At 45.4% G+C, this 16,674-nt stretch overlaps 1 protein-coding gene across 1 annotated transcript in view; it reads right to left on the bottom strand.

Annotated features, from left to right (window-relative positions):
* Positions 1–243: 243 nt before the first annotated feature.
* LOC125429877 (zinc finger protein 271-like) overlaps positions 244–16,674 on the bottom strand; it is a 29,700-nt gene continuing 13,269 nt past the window's right edge. Inside the window, exons 4-7 of the mRNA XM_048491418.1 lie at positions 9,302–9,315; positions 8,195–8,616; positions 4,680–4,806; positions 244–2,370 (exon numbers count right to left, since the gene is read on the bottom strand). Coding sequence (XP_048347375.1) covers positions 1,427–2,370; positions 4,680–4,806; positions 8,195–8,616; positions 9,302–9,315 — 1,507 coding nt within the window. The 3' untranslated portion in view covers positions 244–1,426. The remainder of the gene's footprint in view (positions 2,371–4,679; positions 4,807–8,194; positions 8,617–9,301; positions 9,316–16,674) is intronic.

Here is a 16,674-nt window from a genome sequence, read left to right as displayed (position 1 = left end):
CCCCACCCCATTTTGCCCTCTCCCATAGGACACTCTCAAGTCTTCTCAGCATCCTGAGCCTCACTGAACATACTCCGTCCTCAGACTCTGAACTGGGGAACCAAATTTGTTTCCCCGCTCCTACACATGAAGCCTGCCAAGTGACCTTGGGCTAGTCACCGTTCTCTCAGAACTCTCTCAGCCCCACCTGCCTCGCAAGGTGTCTGTTGTAGAGAGAGGATGGGAAGGAGTTTGTAAGCCACTTTGAGACTCCTTTCAGTAGAGAAAAGCAGGGTATAAAAACCAACTCTTCTTCTCCTTGGGCTGTTTGGTTTCCTTTGTCATCTTTCTTTCGGTTAATTTACAAAGCCATATTTTTATGCATACCTAAAGAGTCTCCCAAGTAGGAAAAGACCCCTGTCTTATTGATGTGCACCCGGCTTGGCGGTGAATGCAAACCACCCACTTTCATATTAATATAGACAGTAATTCACTAAGTTGTTCTACATTACAGGAGACTGAGAAATGCTCACTTCTCTGTGGCCATTTAATAAATTTAACAGGCTCGGTGAAATATGGTGTAATATTAGGCTATGATCCCAAAGGTCTTGGGTTCAAATCTCCCCTCTGCCATGAACACACCAGGCTGCCTTAGGCCACCCACTCTGTCTCACAGCTGCCCAAAATATGTAATATTGGGATAATAGTGGCCTAACGTAAAGGGTTGCTGTACAGTTTCTGGAAAATGTTTTTGAATGTCCCAAAGTGCTCTCTAAATAGAAAAGGTTAATATAATTACAAAATTTTGAAGTAGCCTTTGATACTGATAAAATTATCCATGGCTCATTCCACACACGCAGAATAATGCTCTTTCAAACTGCTTTCGGTGCTCTTTGAAGCTGTGCGGAATAGCAAAATCCACTTGCAAACAGTTGTGAAAGTGGTTTGAAAACACATTATTTTGCATGTGCGGAAGGGGCCCATTTCTCATCACATAAGCAATTGCAGAGCTTCTTTGGGATCCCCCCCGCCCCGGTAAAGCAATTTGATTTTTTCTTCTCTCTCTCCCTCCTGTGTGTGTGAAAGTGTTTCTTCTCTGGTCACTGCAAACTGTAAGAGCTAATGTTCACAGTCAGCAGAAGCTTTCTCAGGAAGTCATCATTGATGCCGGGCTGTACCACTTCAGACACAGAGGTCAAGGAACATTTGAACATTCCCACAACCATAGGAAAAAAAATACCCCCGTTTATAGGAACCTACCATGTCAGGGAAAAGGCTACACTTGAACCCCTCTCCCTGAAATGCTAGTTTTGCATGTGCAAAGAGATTTTTAGACAGTATATGTAACATTCAAAGATTCATCCCCCAGACTGAAGTGGTACAGTCTGGCAATAAAGTCTCCTGCTGATAACGTGTTCCTGCTCTACCACTGTGGGTGTTCCTCCATTTAGTGCATCGGTAACGGCTCTTGCCCCAGATGCATCCTTTGGTGCTTGACGAAGTACGAACTGGTTGTGAAGCTTTTCCCACAGAAATTGCATTTGTACGGCTTCTCCCCCGTGTGGGTCCGTTTGTGAAGCACCAGGTGTGCTTTGCAGCTGAAGCCTTTCCCACAGGCCGAGCACGTGTACGGTTTCTCTCCTGTGTGGGTCCTCTCATGGTACAGGAGAGCCGAGCGCTGCCGGAAGCTCTTCTCGCACGTTGAGCATTTGTACGGCCTCTCTCCTGTGTGGATCCACTTGTGCTTGACGAGATCCGAGCTCCGGTGGAAGCTCCCCCCGCAATCGGAGCACTTGTACGGCTTCTCGCCTGTATGGATGCGCTCGTGTTTCACGAGGTCCGACCTCTGGTGGAAGCTCCGCCCACAATACGAGCAGGTGTGAGGCTTATCCCCCGTGTGGAACCTCTCATGGACGATCAGCTTGGACCTCTGGCTGAAACACTTCTGGCAGGTGGTGCACTGGAACGGCTTCTCCCCTGTGTGGATTCGCTCGTGCCGGGAGACATCCGAGCTCCTGTTGAAGCTTTTCCCGCAGAAAGAGCACTTGTACGGCCAGTCACCTGTGTGGAGTCTTTCGTGTGCAATCAGTTTCGCCACCTGGCAGAAACTCTTGTCGCACACAGAACATTTGTAAGGATTTGCTCCGTCCGGCCCAAGAAGCCCCGTGTTTGGATTGAAAATTCCACCGCAGTTAGAACACAAGGACTGTTTCTCTCCAGCAGTGCTCCCTTCGGCTGCCTGCGGGGCATTTGCCTGGGGCCCTTTCAGAGACTCAGAGACACCTTCCCCTTCGGGAAGCCTGCCGGTATCTCCCGCTCTCCCTGGCTCTGCAGGGCCAGCACTTTTCCATGCAGCAGCCTCCTTGCTGTCGCTCATGGGCCCGTCGTCAGCTGCAATGAAAGAGACAATCCAAACATGTGTCATTCTCTATCCCTAGGAAAGGCAATCAATTCATAACAACAATTGTGGTTTTCAAAATGGTGAGGAAGGGCCGTGGCTCAGCGGCAGAACATCAGCCTCGCAAGCAGAAGGTCCCAGGTTCAATCCCCAGCATCCCCTATCAGGAGAATCACTACCAGTCAGAATACACAACAGGGGACTTGGCAGATCAACCGTCTGGATAAAGCAGCTGTGTGTAGTCGCATAATATGAACGTGGTGATGTGGATCAGTGGCAGAGCTCCTCCTTTGCAAGCATAAGATTTTTTGATCTAGTGATCTAACAGATTCATTTGAAATGTATTATGTAATGTATTTTACACAAACCACGGACCACCCAAAAAAACAAATAAGTGGTTTCTGGATCACATCAAACCTGAACTGTGCCGTAGAAGTTAAAATGACTAAACTGAGGCTACTGTACTTTGGTCACATTATGAGAAGGCAAGAGTCACTGGAAAAGACAATCATGCAAGGAAAGGCTGAAGGCAGCAGGAAAAGGGGAAGACCCAACCTAAGATGGATTTTATGGAGGAAGCAACAGTCCTCAATCTGCAAGACCTGAGTGAGGCTGTCAACAATAGGACATCTTGGAGGATATTGATTCATAGGGTTGCCGTGAGTCGGAAGCGACTTGACAGCAACACACACACAATCTAACCAATGATTTGATTGCATGCTGCAGTCATGTTAGACCTAAGCTCTTCTATTAATGCAACCTCCAACAGTGCCTGGCTCCTTTGGAACAGCTCCACTTTGTTACCAAAGACTGGAATCCAGGATGAGGTTCTTAGAGCAAGACCCTGTGCTTCTCACAAGGATCTCAGAGTGGCTAATGTTCTTTTACCCTCACAAATCCCCTGTGAACTATGATAGGATGGAAGAGAGTTTATCTTGTTTGAGATCTTCCCAGTCTTAGCCTGACACTCTAGGCCAGTGATCCACCACAGATTTGTTTCCTGGTGTCCTTTTACATCTTCCTGGGGATAAAATCCAAAAGGTATTGAATGAAAACGGCAAAGCTCAGAGCTTATTCTCAGCAGGTGCATCACAGCTGTTCACCAACAGTTGAACTATGAACTCAAGATCCTTTTATGTCTCTGAGATTGAACCTCTCGCTGTGGCCGTGAAGGGACTGAACTGTCCCCCCAATTTTAATACAAAACCAAACCCCAAAGCAAGCAGCTGTTCCAGCATCACGTGGCGGCCATTTTGGCTGGCCTTTTCCACTCTCTCTCAGAATTCCAGAAAAAGCTCACTGACTCAACAAGGACAGTTGGTGGCCTCTTAAAGTTGGCAACCTCCAGGCTTAGTCAGCCATCATGAAAGTGGGGTTGGTTGCTCAAAGGCTAGCAATCCAAGCAAGCACCTGTATGGCTAATGGGACTGTCAGATCAGTACATTTCAGATATGAAATCACTACTGTTTCTAATGAACCAAGAGATATCCTTCAAAAAAGGCTGCGAGTGAAAACCACTGAATTTAGCTAATGGTTCAAATATAGAACCAACGCTGGACAGTTTTGGGTGATCTCCGGGAGCTTTATCCCGTCATGGATTTTCGGTAAACAGTAAATGATTGGTGCCCATGGATTCTCTTGAATAAGGAATGGTCCTGTTTTTTCATCTATAAATCCTAATATTACACCTTTAGTAACTGAAATCCTAATGAATTCAAAGGAATCCACGGGCACCAATAATTTACTGTTTACCGAAAATCCATAACGGGATAAAGCTCCCGGAGATCACCCAATACTGCCCACATTGGTTCTATATTTGAACCGTTAGCTAAACTCACTGAATTTTATTTGCAGCCTTTTTTTGAAGGGTATACCTCGGTTCATTAGGGACAGTAGTGATTTCATAACTAAAATTGACTGGTATGTCAGCACCATTAGCCATACAGGCAATTGCTTGGATTGCCAACCTCCAGGTTCGGCCTGGAAATCTTACAGAGTCACAACTGATCTCCAAGTTACAGAGGCCTGCTCTCCTAGAGAAAACAGCAGTGTCAGACAGTGGACTCTATGGCATTATACCCTGCTGGGTCCCTCCCCTCCCCAAATGCTTCCCCCCTCAGGCTCCGCCCACAAATCTTCAGAAACTTCCCAACCTGTGGTTGGCAGCTTCCATCACCTGCTCTAAGCAGGATACCACATTGGACCTCAGAGTCTCCTGCATCTCCACTTATCCAAGCCTCTTGTACAGAGAGTCATTCAGTCTCCTGCCCTGCTGATCCCCACAGTGCGCAGCAGCACTTACCCATTGAGTGACCTTCCCCGCCATCCTCCTCCTTGATTTGCCTGCCGAGCTGCCTCTGTGCATTTTCCAGTGTTGCCCGGTCTGCGTCAGGAAAATTCACGGTCACCACGTGGAACATCCCCGGCCCCTGAAAAATCAGCAGTGACTTACTTAGGTACAAAGAGGAGTGAAGGAAAAAAAGAATGAGCATCCCAAGAAAGATGGACTGCAATGATTTGAAATTTTCCTTTTAACTAAAATTATTAATTAATTAATTAATATTATTTATTAAAATAAATAATTTGGATTTATACCATGCTTTCCTCTCCCATAAGAAATTTCAAAGCGGCTGACAAACTCCTTCCCTTCCTCTCCCCACTACAGACACCTTGTGAGGTAGGTGGGGCTAAGACAGTCCTGAGAGAACTGTGACTGGCCCAAGGTCACCCAGCAGGCTTCATGTGCAGGAACGGGGAAACAAGTTTTTGAATTTTATAATTTGTATATGGTTTTAACTGGGATTGGGGTGAAATGGATTTTAACTGTTATTTGAATGATGGACACCGCCCTGAGCCCTTCGGGGAAGGGCGGTATAGAAATTTAATAAAATAAAATAAAATAAAATAAATAAATAAATAAATAAATAAATAAATAAATAAATAAATAAATAAATAAATAAGAATCTGCTGCTCAGGTGGAGGAGTGGGGAATCAAGTCCAGTTCACCAGATTAAGGTTCACCACTCTTAACCACTATGCCGCACTGGTTCAAGGTAACTTGAATACAAAATATTAAGTACCTCAAAGCATGGAATGTACTAACACTTAATCCTTCTACAAGCATGCCAGACACCCATCAAAGGAACTCCCATAGCAGCAATGAATCACAGTGACTCATAAATAACTGCAGGTTTGGCCTTTCTTTTATTGTTAACAACAAGTAGATCGTTGCACTACGGCTGTGAAAATTCAATAAACTTTTTATAACGACTACTGTGTCTTCTCTTTGTCTAATTTATTTGATCAATATGTTTGCATAATTCATATGTTTGCACAATTCTAATTTTTACTTGATCAATTATGTTTGCATAATTCTAATAAATTAGACAAAGAGAAGACACAGCGGTTGTTATAAAAAGTTTATTGAATTTTCACAGCTGTAGTGCCACAGTTTATTAATATTCTTGTTTCATATTTCCTGCTGCACTAATATATTAGTATATTTTGTTAACAACAAGTAGATCACCAGTTAAAGCGGTTGGCAAAGATTTTTTTTTCTTTGTCTGAGATGGTGGAGAGCCAAGAGCAATCAGAAACAAAAGGGCCAAAGTCCTGATCTTCTAACCAACTGTCAACTGTCATCTCTCACCTTGTCCTAAGAAGGATAAATTGAGCACTCTCCTTCCTTTTCTCTTCCTCAAGTTGATGCTTCTCCCCTAACTCAGACAAGGCTATTTAGAAGAACTGCTATAAAAATCAATCAAGAAGGGGATATATATATATATGTGTGTGTGTGTGTGTGTAGATATGTATCTATATATCTAAATCTATTGATAGATATAGATATCTATATATCGATATATTGATATATAGATATACAGACAGATGTACGGATTATAAGCTACCATATATTTCTGTCATTTCCACCATTAACTGATTTTAACATAGGTTTTAATGTTATTAATTTATCATAGTGTTTTATTGTAATATTATGTTTTATATTTTGTAAGCCGCCCTGAGCCTGACTCCAGTAAGGGATGGGCAGGATAGAAATCCAATAGAAACAAAAATAAACCTTGTGCATATTTTAAAATAAAAATGGGGGCAGGGAGGGGAAAATCAACTGTCTCTCTTACCTGATCAACACACTGAACACACAAAACTGCCTTCTCATTTAACCAGGCCACTGGCCCCTCAAGGTCTCTTGCATATTCAATTAGAGGTTTCTCGCTTCCTCAAGACAGTATATTTATAACGAGTTGCATTAACATTATAATTTGTTCCTCGCTTCCCCTTTTTAGAAATGGAAAACGAGTTCATTTATAACGATTGCAACTCGTCACAAACATGCTGGGCGGAATGAGCAGAGTGGCCGTTGCTCTCCAGGGTCTCGGGCTGAGAAAATGTATTTATTTCATTTGATTTATTTGTTGAGGGGGGCACGTAATTGCTCTTTCACAGCACCTCCTGACAGGTTGTTTTAATTGGAGATGCCAGGGATCCAACCTGGGACCTAGACATGGAACCATGGAGCCATGGCCCCTCTCTATAGTATGTGGCCAAACGACTCATAAGGTTCATAAGGGAGTAGGATCAGTGATGGCGAACCTTTGGCACTCCAGATGTTATGGACTACAATTCCCATCAGCACCTGTCAGCATGGCCATGCTGGCAGGGGCTGATGGGAATTGTAGTCCATAACATCTGGAGTGCCAAAGGTTCACCACCACGGAAGTAGGTAGTCGCAGAGGTTCCACTGCTGATCTTACTGTGAACAAAAAATTCCTAATGTCATGCAAGTACTTTTCTGCCTATAATTTGAACCCATATTGCAAATCCTATCCTCTGCTCCTGACAGGAACAGTTTCCCCTCCCTTCCCCTTCCCCCCAGGGTAAGTGGGCCATGACCAGATGACAGCCCCCTCCCTAACCCCACCTCCTCTCTCACCATTCCGCCTCAGGGTGGGCCACGCCCAGATGGTGGGCTCCCTCCCCATCCCTCCTCTCCTCGAGAAGAAGAAGGGTTTGGATTTATATCCCCCCTTTCTCTCCTGCAGGAGACTCAAAGGGATTTACAATCTCCTTGCCCTTCCCCCCTCACAACAAACACCCTGTGAGGTAGGTGGGGTTGAGAGAGCTCTGAGAAGCTGTGACTAGCCCAAGGTCACCCAGCTGGTGTGTGTGGGAGTGTACAGGCTAATCTGAATTCCCCAGATAAGCCTCCACAGCTCAGGTGGCAGAGCGGGGAATCAAACCAGGTTCCTCCAGATTAGAATGCACCTGCTCTTAACCTACTACGCCACTGCTGCTCCATGGTTCTATGATTTTATGGCTCTCAAAAGTACACTCTGGAAATCTTGCCGGTCTAAAGTGCTACTGGACTCTAATCATGGAATTAAATTACCATAGTTGGTTGTCGTGGGGTTTTCCGGGCTGTGTGGCCATGGTCACACCCAGTCACAGATGCAGGCGAAACGTTAGGAACAAATCTACCAGATCACGGCCACACAGCCTGGAAAACCCACAACAACCAGTTGAGTCCGGCCGTGAAAGCCTTCGACAATACATTGAATTAAATTAGGTTCAAAAGAGAACCATAAAAAGAATTCTAACTTTTCCTGAAAACAGTCAATCCAATTTCAGTCACTGGTGGCAAAAGCACACGACTACCACAAACAGGCAAAGGGACCCTAATTCTTTTTAACATCTCTAGTAACCAGGGTTCTGACTAACTAAAAGAAACCAGAACACAAGTTGAGGGAGGCAGAGGTTAGTGACTCCCAATGACTTCAAACTGTTCATAATAAACACCCTCACCTTCTGTTCTTGTCTCCCATCTTCTTGTTGCCTCATAAGAAAGTCTTCTGCCAGTGCCACTGCCTGACTGCAGGTCTCTGGCCTACCTTCCCTGACCCAGTTCTCCATTTCTGGAGGCAGGACACTCAAGAACTGTTCCAGGATCAGCAGCTCCAAGATCCGTTCCTTGGTGTGCCTCTCCGGCTTCAGCCACTGGTGGCACAAGTCCCAGAGACGGCTGCAAACCTCTCGAGGCCCCTCGGCCTCCTGGTAAACGAACTGCCTGAAGTGTTGGCGTTCAATCTCCGTGCTGACTGCATCTTCGCTTCCTATCTCCTCCTTCACCTTCCTCAACTCTCCGCCACTTCTAGAATCCAGCCTGCTGTTTGTTTGCCGAGTTGTTCTGTCGAAAGCTGGCAGTGAGTGGATAAACGGTCCTTCCCCTCAGTGCCAAGCTGGGATCGGCGGACGAGGACCCCTGGGTAAATGTGCAATGCTGTCCAGGGCAGTCCCTCTTAAGTCCCCCCCCCAGGGGGCCGTCCCTGGTAGCTCCCTGGCTCCCCATCCTACCTGAGGTGGTTGTACTCCCCCCAGGAAATCATGCCATTGCGTTTCCCAGGGCTGAGTTGAAAGCCCATCCTCCGGTTCCTGTTTAATATGGAGGGGTGTTCTCCATCTTGGGCATTCTCCAGCTGTCCCCACATGGGCAGAGCGAGGGTCGTCTCTTCCCTCCTCCAATCTCAACTCTGGCTTCAGGTCTTCGGGCTCCTCTTCCTCCATTTTTATGGTGGTGTTCACCCCTTGGTCTACCACAGTTGGGAACTGGAGGCCCAGGGCTGATGCTTCCCCCCGCTCGGCAGCCATTTCTTCCCACGACGGATGATTTTGGCTCAGTGTGATGTTTGGTGTCACTGAAGAAGAGACAGGCTCGCCACCGGTTGTTGATTTTTCAAACTGTAAACTGTAGTGACATCACGATGTAGTTTAATTTTAAACGGTAGTTACATCACTGTGAAACAGAGCGTTCCTCAGGATCAATGAAGTTCCCGCTGGGAAGGTTCCTATCCCCCAGTGGATCTCTGGAGGCACCCAAGTCACACAGACACGGACGGCTTACTCAGTTGGTACAGAGGTATTTCTTTCTGCAAGGAAGAAAAGATTTCAAAAGTTGGAGAAAACATGTCGAGTGGCAGACGCATGCCTAGGAAATAAGCGCCAACCCCTTCAACTTTTTGGTTGCCCTATTCATAACTTTTTCCAGCTCCGCAACGCCCTTTTTTGAGACAGGGCAACCAGAACCATACACAGCACAATTGCAACAGAAAGCAGGCCATTATAGTTAGAGAATGGGTCAACAAAGATCAGCAGGGGCTGGAATTTCGAAATCCTGATTTTAGGGCACTGGGAGCTGTGAAGTCACAGAATACTAGAAGTCTGCCAGGTAAAAAAAGATTATATATTTGACTACCACAGGTGTTGTTAACTAGTTTATGATCTTTGGATCAAAAGATAGCTGCTACATGTTTTATGACTGAACGCCGCTTGGCTTGAAAAACATGATTTTTTTGGTTTCATATATAGGTCAGTAAATAAAAGGAACAGCTATTTGCTTTGGTTCCTGGTCTCTGAATAGTGCGCAGCATTTGGAGCCTCCGGTTTAGCGTCCACCTGAATGTTTGCTCTTCCATCACAAAGGAATCCAGGATCATGTCAGACAGCTGGGTGCTCTAAGCGGATAATCTCTCCCCCGCACCCCCATTTCAGGACCTTGTGCTTCTGTTCAGGAATGAATAAACAGGGCGAGCCCCCAAAGCAGCTTAACTAAACTGGGTTATAACAATTTCGATTCACTTGCAAAACGGCTTTTGGTATTGAAAGAAACAGATCTAGAATTAAGAGCATTCGGCGATTGAGCTTTGGGAATGCTGTTTTGTTAGCTGACGCTCTAGGTCAGGCTCCCCAGCCTGCAGTTGGGGCAGTTTCTAACAGCAACAACTGAGGTGAGGCAAAGGAAACCAATTCAAGATGCATTTTTTCCAACTTTATGACATTCTCTAATCCTCACCCCCAAGTGTGAACCTTTTGAGCAGATACTGTTCTTCGGTTCTCTTTCAAAAGACAATAGCTAAATCACTGTTCACAGTAAGCACGCTTTTATTTACTTCATTTAGAACCCACCTTTCTTGCCAATGGAGATTAACACCATTCTCCTCTCTCTATTTTATCCTCACAACAACCCTGTGAGGTAGGTTAAGCCCAGATTGTGTGACGGGCTCAAGGGCACCCAGCAATGTCACAGTGGGAATTCAAACTTGGCTCTCCCAGATCCTAGTCTGCAGTGGTGGGATCCAAAAATTTTAGTAACAGGTTCCCATGGTGGTGGGATTCAAACTGTGGTGTAGCGCCAATGGGGCTGGGCGGGGGACGACGGGGGCGTGGCTGGGCATTCCGGGGCGGGGCATTCCGGGGCGGGGCTGTGACAAGGACGCAGCCACTGCGCCGGTCCTTGGGCAGGAAACGAATGCACGCAGGCGCAGGCTAACACGCACGCCGGTGCACCTCCTGCTAGACTGCTTCAAGCTCTGCGCGCTACTGCTGAGAGGAGGGGCGTAACTAAGGCAAAAATCACGTGGCAAAATCACCAATTAGTAACCCCCTCTCGGCACACACAAATAATTAGTAACCTACTCTCGGGAACCTGTGAGAACCTGCTGGATCCCACCTCTGCTAGTCTGACAAGAACCATGATTACACCATACTGGCTCTTTTAAGAAGGAGGCAGAGAGGAAATGAAAAATTACAGGGATGCCTGGCTGATGTTACTGCATGAAGACATGCAAAGAGATACACTATTTGTTGCTGACAATACAATTATTGCCTTGAACACATGGGAAATCTGCATTCAGCAATGTCAGGCCTTTCAGGGTCAGCATTGTTTTCCATGATTGACAGCAGCTCTCCAAAGTCTTGGCTGTCAAGAGGTTCCCTGAGCTTTTAAACTGAAGATGCCAGGGATTCACCTTGGGAACTTCTGCAAACAACGCCAGGGCTGGGCACGTATTTCTTGGCCTGCTATTTGCACCAAGGTCCCAGAGGGAGAGAGTCTGCGGGAAACATTTAAATACTGAATTTTTAAAGAAGAAATCACATATTTGTAGACTTCTTCTCCCACCCTTTCTAGAGGAAAACCCAACATGAGATGGCCTGACTCTATAAAGGGAAACAAGGCCTTCAGTTTGCAAGAACAAGGTTAAGGATCATGTTTTGGAGGAGACTGATTGATACGAGTCACCATGAATCAGAAGCGACTTGACAGCACTTAAGACAGCACTCTTTTTATGGCACTTTCCAGCAGACCACATGGCTCCCTGCTCTTGGAAAAAATTCATGCAAAATTAATGGTCTGTTCCTTTAATAGCAGCTCAAAAAGATATTATTTTACCAGGGAATGTTACTAATCTCTGTGCCAGGAAATGCTTCAGCTGCCCATTCCGACCCAGTAAGTCTCTATTAAAGGGACAGGGCATTTCTCTCCAGGTTGTTGGCAACATTATCTGGTCACTGTCTTCCTCTTGTTCGGCTTTTGATTGATAATATAGCACAGATCAGACAGTTTATATTTTGTAGCCCTTTGTCTACAGAACTTGCGTGTGCATGCACAAGTGCATGCATGCTGACAGATGGTTTGCTTCATGCATCAAATGAAGTGGATTCTAGCTTAGAAAGCAAGAAACAGGTTAGCTTTTAGGATATTACATACTAGACACATTTTGGCTTTGGGACAATTGCCAAATCTGGATTGGGAAATTCCTGGGAAATGGAACCTGGGAGGAACCTCCGTGTATAATTCCAAATCTGCCATTTGCTCCAGGGGAAATCGATCTCTGAAGTCTGGAGATCAGTTGCAATCCCAGGAGATCCCCAAGCCACCTGTCAAACTTCAGGCAAGCCCCCAGGATTAAACAAAACAAGTATCGCAAGAGCCACCCCCAGTTTCGCAGTTTTCCAGCCTTTATGCTTATTTTTGCTCTTCCTCTTCGTTTTAATTGGTTTTAATTATGTGTTTTCTCGGAGAGGGGATTTATTTTAATGGTTTTTAAATGTGAATTTATTTATTTTTTTTAAAAAAAAGGGGGCATATTTCAAAACGTCAATCCAAGGGGGGGTGGGGCTCGGGAGGGCAAAAAGGTGGGATGGGATACAAATGTTGCAATGTTGCAAATAAACAAACAAATAAACAAGAGGCCTGAGAGTGTTTTTTTTTTTTAAAAAAAAGATCTCTGCTAGCTGCACAACCAAGCAGGGGCCCTTGTGAAGCTGCTAGTAGCCCGTCTGTCAGGTCGCCTTTCCTCCTCCCTCCCTGGAGTCTCGCAGCCCAAAATAACAAAGCCAGATTAAATCAATCGCCCTAAAGCCTCTTCCACTCACCGCCCCTCCGGGAAGTCGCAGCCCCGACCTGCGCTGGATCCGAGGATGCCCCCAGAGCACAAATTCCTCAGTGGGCAGGGGACATGGTTTTTTTTTAAAAAGGGGGTGGGGGGCGGCAGGTCCTCCCAGGCTTCTGGGGCGAGGAGCAGGAAGGGGCCTCGGACTGTTTACTGCCTGGCTCGCTCATAAATTCCAACGTGCCTCTCTGGCCAGGACTGGCAGGCTCTATCGTTTTAACTCTTCCAGCTCAAGCGGCGCGCAGAGGCTCGCGCCTTTCGGAGGACCCCAGTGGCTGCTTAAGGCATGTACAGAAAGGGCAGTTTTAAAAAAGATTGTGAGAACTTATTGTCCTCATATTGCCTAATAAAAGTTGTTGTTGTTATTGTTGTTGTAATTAATTGTCCTTTTCACAGTTTGGATGGGCGGAAGGGTTTGCAACCAGCCAATCAATCAAAGCTTTTTTCCGCCCCCAGGCCAGTTTTCTTCTTAGAATTGCCAGCTGACCAAAAATAACAACCCTGTCCCTTCCCCTCCTGCTTTGAGACTCAAAAGGGGTTTCGCAAAACCATTTCAAAAACAAGACAGCAAAAGCTTCCACCAAACGATGGGGCAGGATTTAGGATCCCAGAAGCGGGGAACAATGCACACAAAACAGCTTTATGATGCATGAACTTCCATCATGCAGTAATAGTGTTGCCAGCTCCCCTCTGGCCCCTGGCAGGGGCTGTAGGGTTGCCAGATCCAGGTTGGAAACGCCTGGAGATTTGAGGATGGAGCCTGGGTGGTGTGGAGGGGGAGGGGAAGGGGGGCTTGGACCTCAGTGGAATACAACGCAATGGCAAAGAGCCTGCCTGCCAAACCAGCCATTTTCCTAGGGTAAATGATCTCTGCAACCTGTAGATGAGGTGTAATTCCAAGGGACCCCCAAGTCCCACCTGGAGACTGACATCCCCTTCCACACATGCAGAATAATGCACTTTCAATCCACTTTCAATGCACTTTGCAGCTGGATTTTACTGTGCAGAATAGCGAAATCCACTTTCAAACAGTTGTGAAAATGGATGGAATGTGCATTATTCTGCATGTGCGGAAGGGGCCCAAGTTTATGATGACTACTGGATTGCTGTTATCAACATGCTTTTGACTGATTTAGTTAATTATTGGCTGCCCTAATAGGAGTTCTTTAAAGTGAACTTTTATGCCTTTTTAATAATTGTCATTTTATTCATATTGTGCTTCTTGTACTCATGTTATTTATTTTCTAACAACCTATAACTTGAAAAGAAAAAGAGGGAAAATATAACTGAGAGCAGCTGGGAAGCTCCTCTTCACTCCCTATATGATTTGATCTGAGAAGAAAAACGAAAAAAGCTTAACAAATCACCCCCAGCCCCATAAACAACCACTCAATGAGATAGAAACAAACCAGCCACCTATCATATCAAAAGGAAAATGACCAAACAGATAAGGTCTCCAAAAACTGAAAAGTAAAACCCTTTGACAAGACATGACCTAAAAAGCATCTGCTAAGCTGTGATATTTATTAATCATGTTATTTAAACTGCCTTGATTTCCAAAAAGGAGAAATGTTTTAAAGAATAAAGTAATTAAGAATTGGGGTGAATTGTGATGACTGGCTGTTGTGGGTTTTTCTGGGGTGTGTGGCTGTGGTCTGATAGTTTTTGCTCCTAACATTTCGCCTGCATCTTCAGTTGGCATCTTCAGAGTCTTCTCATGGTAAGATGTGTTTGTCTCCGTGGCACAGTGTGGAGTGATTATATTGTAGGGTATATATTTTGTTCATCTTACAGAGGGTGAGGCACATGCGGAAAGGTAGGGTGATTTTTTAAAATAATGAATAGATTATACTATCCATACTTTTTTGGAGAGGAGGTCTCTTGCAATGAATGGGTTTTTGACAGACCAGAGCCTGTAAGAAGGAATTGTCTCAGCAAGGGAGTGGAGAAATTCATGTGTAGCTTTGCCTGTGCACAATTAAATCTTTGTTATTTGATAAAACCTCTTCCTTTAGCGAGCTCTGTGATCTTTATGCTCGTTGCCAAACTCATCTCACAAAAGTGACCCAAAGCCTTTACACTTGCTACCATGAGAACATCTTGTCACGAGGGACAGGTTCTTATCACAAAACCAACCACAATTCCCCAGATTCATCGGAGAAGCAGGGTGGGTCCCCTTGACCTCAAGAAAGGGCCTGCCACTTGGTTCTTCTAAGAATGTGAATGAAGCAAAATACTTTTAAAAGAAGAAAAGAAATGGAGGAATCAGGTACCCTGTCAGATTGTATATGTCAAAATTATGTTAAGCCTTAACATGTAAATACCTATTCCCCTCCTCCAAGAGTTACCAACTATCAATATAATCTCCGTCAATATGAATGGTGCTATATAGACCAATAGCAAGGTAGGTCCCTGCCCTATTCGCAATCCAGAATTTTGAGACATGGAACATAGCAGAGTAAAGGGTGAGCTTCCCAACCTCCAGGTGGGGGCTGGAGATCTCCCAGTGTTACGCTTGATCTCCAGACAACAGAGATCAGAGATGAAGAAAATGTCTGCTTTGGAGAATGGACTCTATGGCACTGTACACAGCTGAGGTCCTTGTTTAACCCAAATTCCACAATCCCCAGGCACCACTCCCAAAATCTCCAGGTATTTCCCAACCCAGAGTTGGCAACCCTTGGGCATATGGATAGAGGCATTAGGTATCCCTTTCAGGGTTTATATGAGACCACCACATTAGGCCTTAACATGTAGAAGAGAAGGAGGAGAGTTTTGGATTTATATCCCCCCTTTCTCTCCTGCAGGAGACTCAAAGGGGCTTACAATCTCCTTGCCCTTCCCCCCTCACAACAAACACCCTGTGAGGTAGGTGGGGCTGAGAGAGCTCAGAAGAGCTGTGACTAGCCCAAGGTCACCCAGCTGCCATGTGTGGGAGTGCCCAGGCTAATCTGAATTCCCCAGATAAGCCTCCACAGCTCAGGCGGCAGAGCGGAGAATCAAACCCGGTTCCTCCAGATTAGATACATGAGGTCTTAACCTCCTACGCCACTGCTGCTCCAGTTTTGTGAGCAAAACTGTTTCCTCCCATCCTTACCAGATGTTGCATTATTTAGTGGCAGTATGTTGTATTCTGTTATATATTTTAGCTAATGTAATTTATATTTTAACTGTTTTATTGTATGGAGGAAATGATGGAAACTGTTCTGAACCCATGCAAGTAGGGAGGGGGGGCAGTCTAATAATCCAATAAAATATTTTTCACCTAAGGGAGACAGCAGAGAGAGGAGGAAAACTGGGGAGAGGGAGAGACACAAGCAAAGGATATTCAGAACTTTTGGTAGGGAACTCAGGTTAGGACCAAGGTTTCACAGATGGGTGTGTTTTGAGGAGGTGCATGAAGAAAATGAGACAGAGAGGGCTCCTGCCACTGCTCTGGGAGTTGCAGACATCATAGAGACAAGGCCTCATAGGAGCAGGAACTTCTGTACAGGTAGTAAGTAATAAGCACTAGGTATGAAGGTTGCTCTCCAGACAGCTCTGAAATAACAAACGCCTCCCAAGTCTTAAAAAAAACACCAATGCCTTCTGGGTGCTTCAGAACACAGCCAGGCTTTTAGCACAGCAAGGCAGTGTGGAGTAGTAATTAGAGTGTCACACTAGAATGGGAACATCCAGGTTCAAACCCAACCCTGCAATGACAGTGGTTGGCTGAACTTGAGCCAGCTATGCGGTGAACCTAGCCTACTTCGCAGGGTTCCTGAGGGTTAAAAGGAAAGGGAACCACACATATATCCAAGCACCCCTTGTTTTTGCAGAAGGGAAGACAAAAAGAATGTTGATAAGCTGGAGCAGGTCCAGAGGAGGGGAACCAAAATGATTAAATGTCTGGAATCCATGTCTTATGAGGAGAGGGAGTCAGGTATGTTTAGTTTGGTGAAGAGAAGGTTAAGAGGTGACATGATAGCCATGTTTAAATAAAAGGATGCCATGTGTACGAGGGAGCAAGCTTGTTATCTGCTGCTCCAGAGACTAGGACACAGAGTATGGAATCAA

The sequence above is a fragment of the Sphaerodactylus townsendi genome, linkage group LG03 (genome assembly GCF_021028975.2).
Source record: "Sphaerodactylus townsendi isolate TG3544 linkage group LG03, MPM_Stown_v2.3, whole genome shotgun sequence".
Taxonomy (NCBI): domain Eukaryota; kingdom Metazoa; phylum Chordata; class Lepidosauria; order Squamata; family Sphaerodactylidae; genus Sphaerodactylus; species Sphaerodactylus townsendi.
The sequence above is the reverse complement of the archived record's forward strand: the minus strand, read 5'-3'. Positions and strand labels throughout refer to the sequence as shown.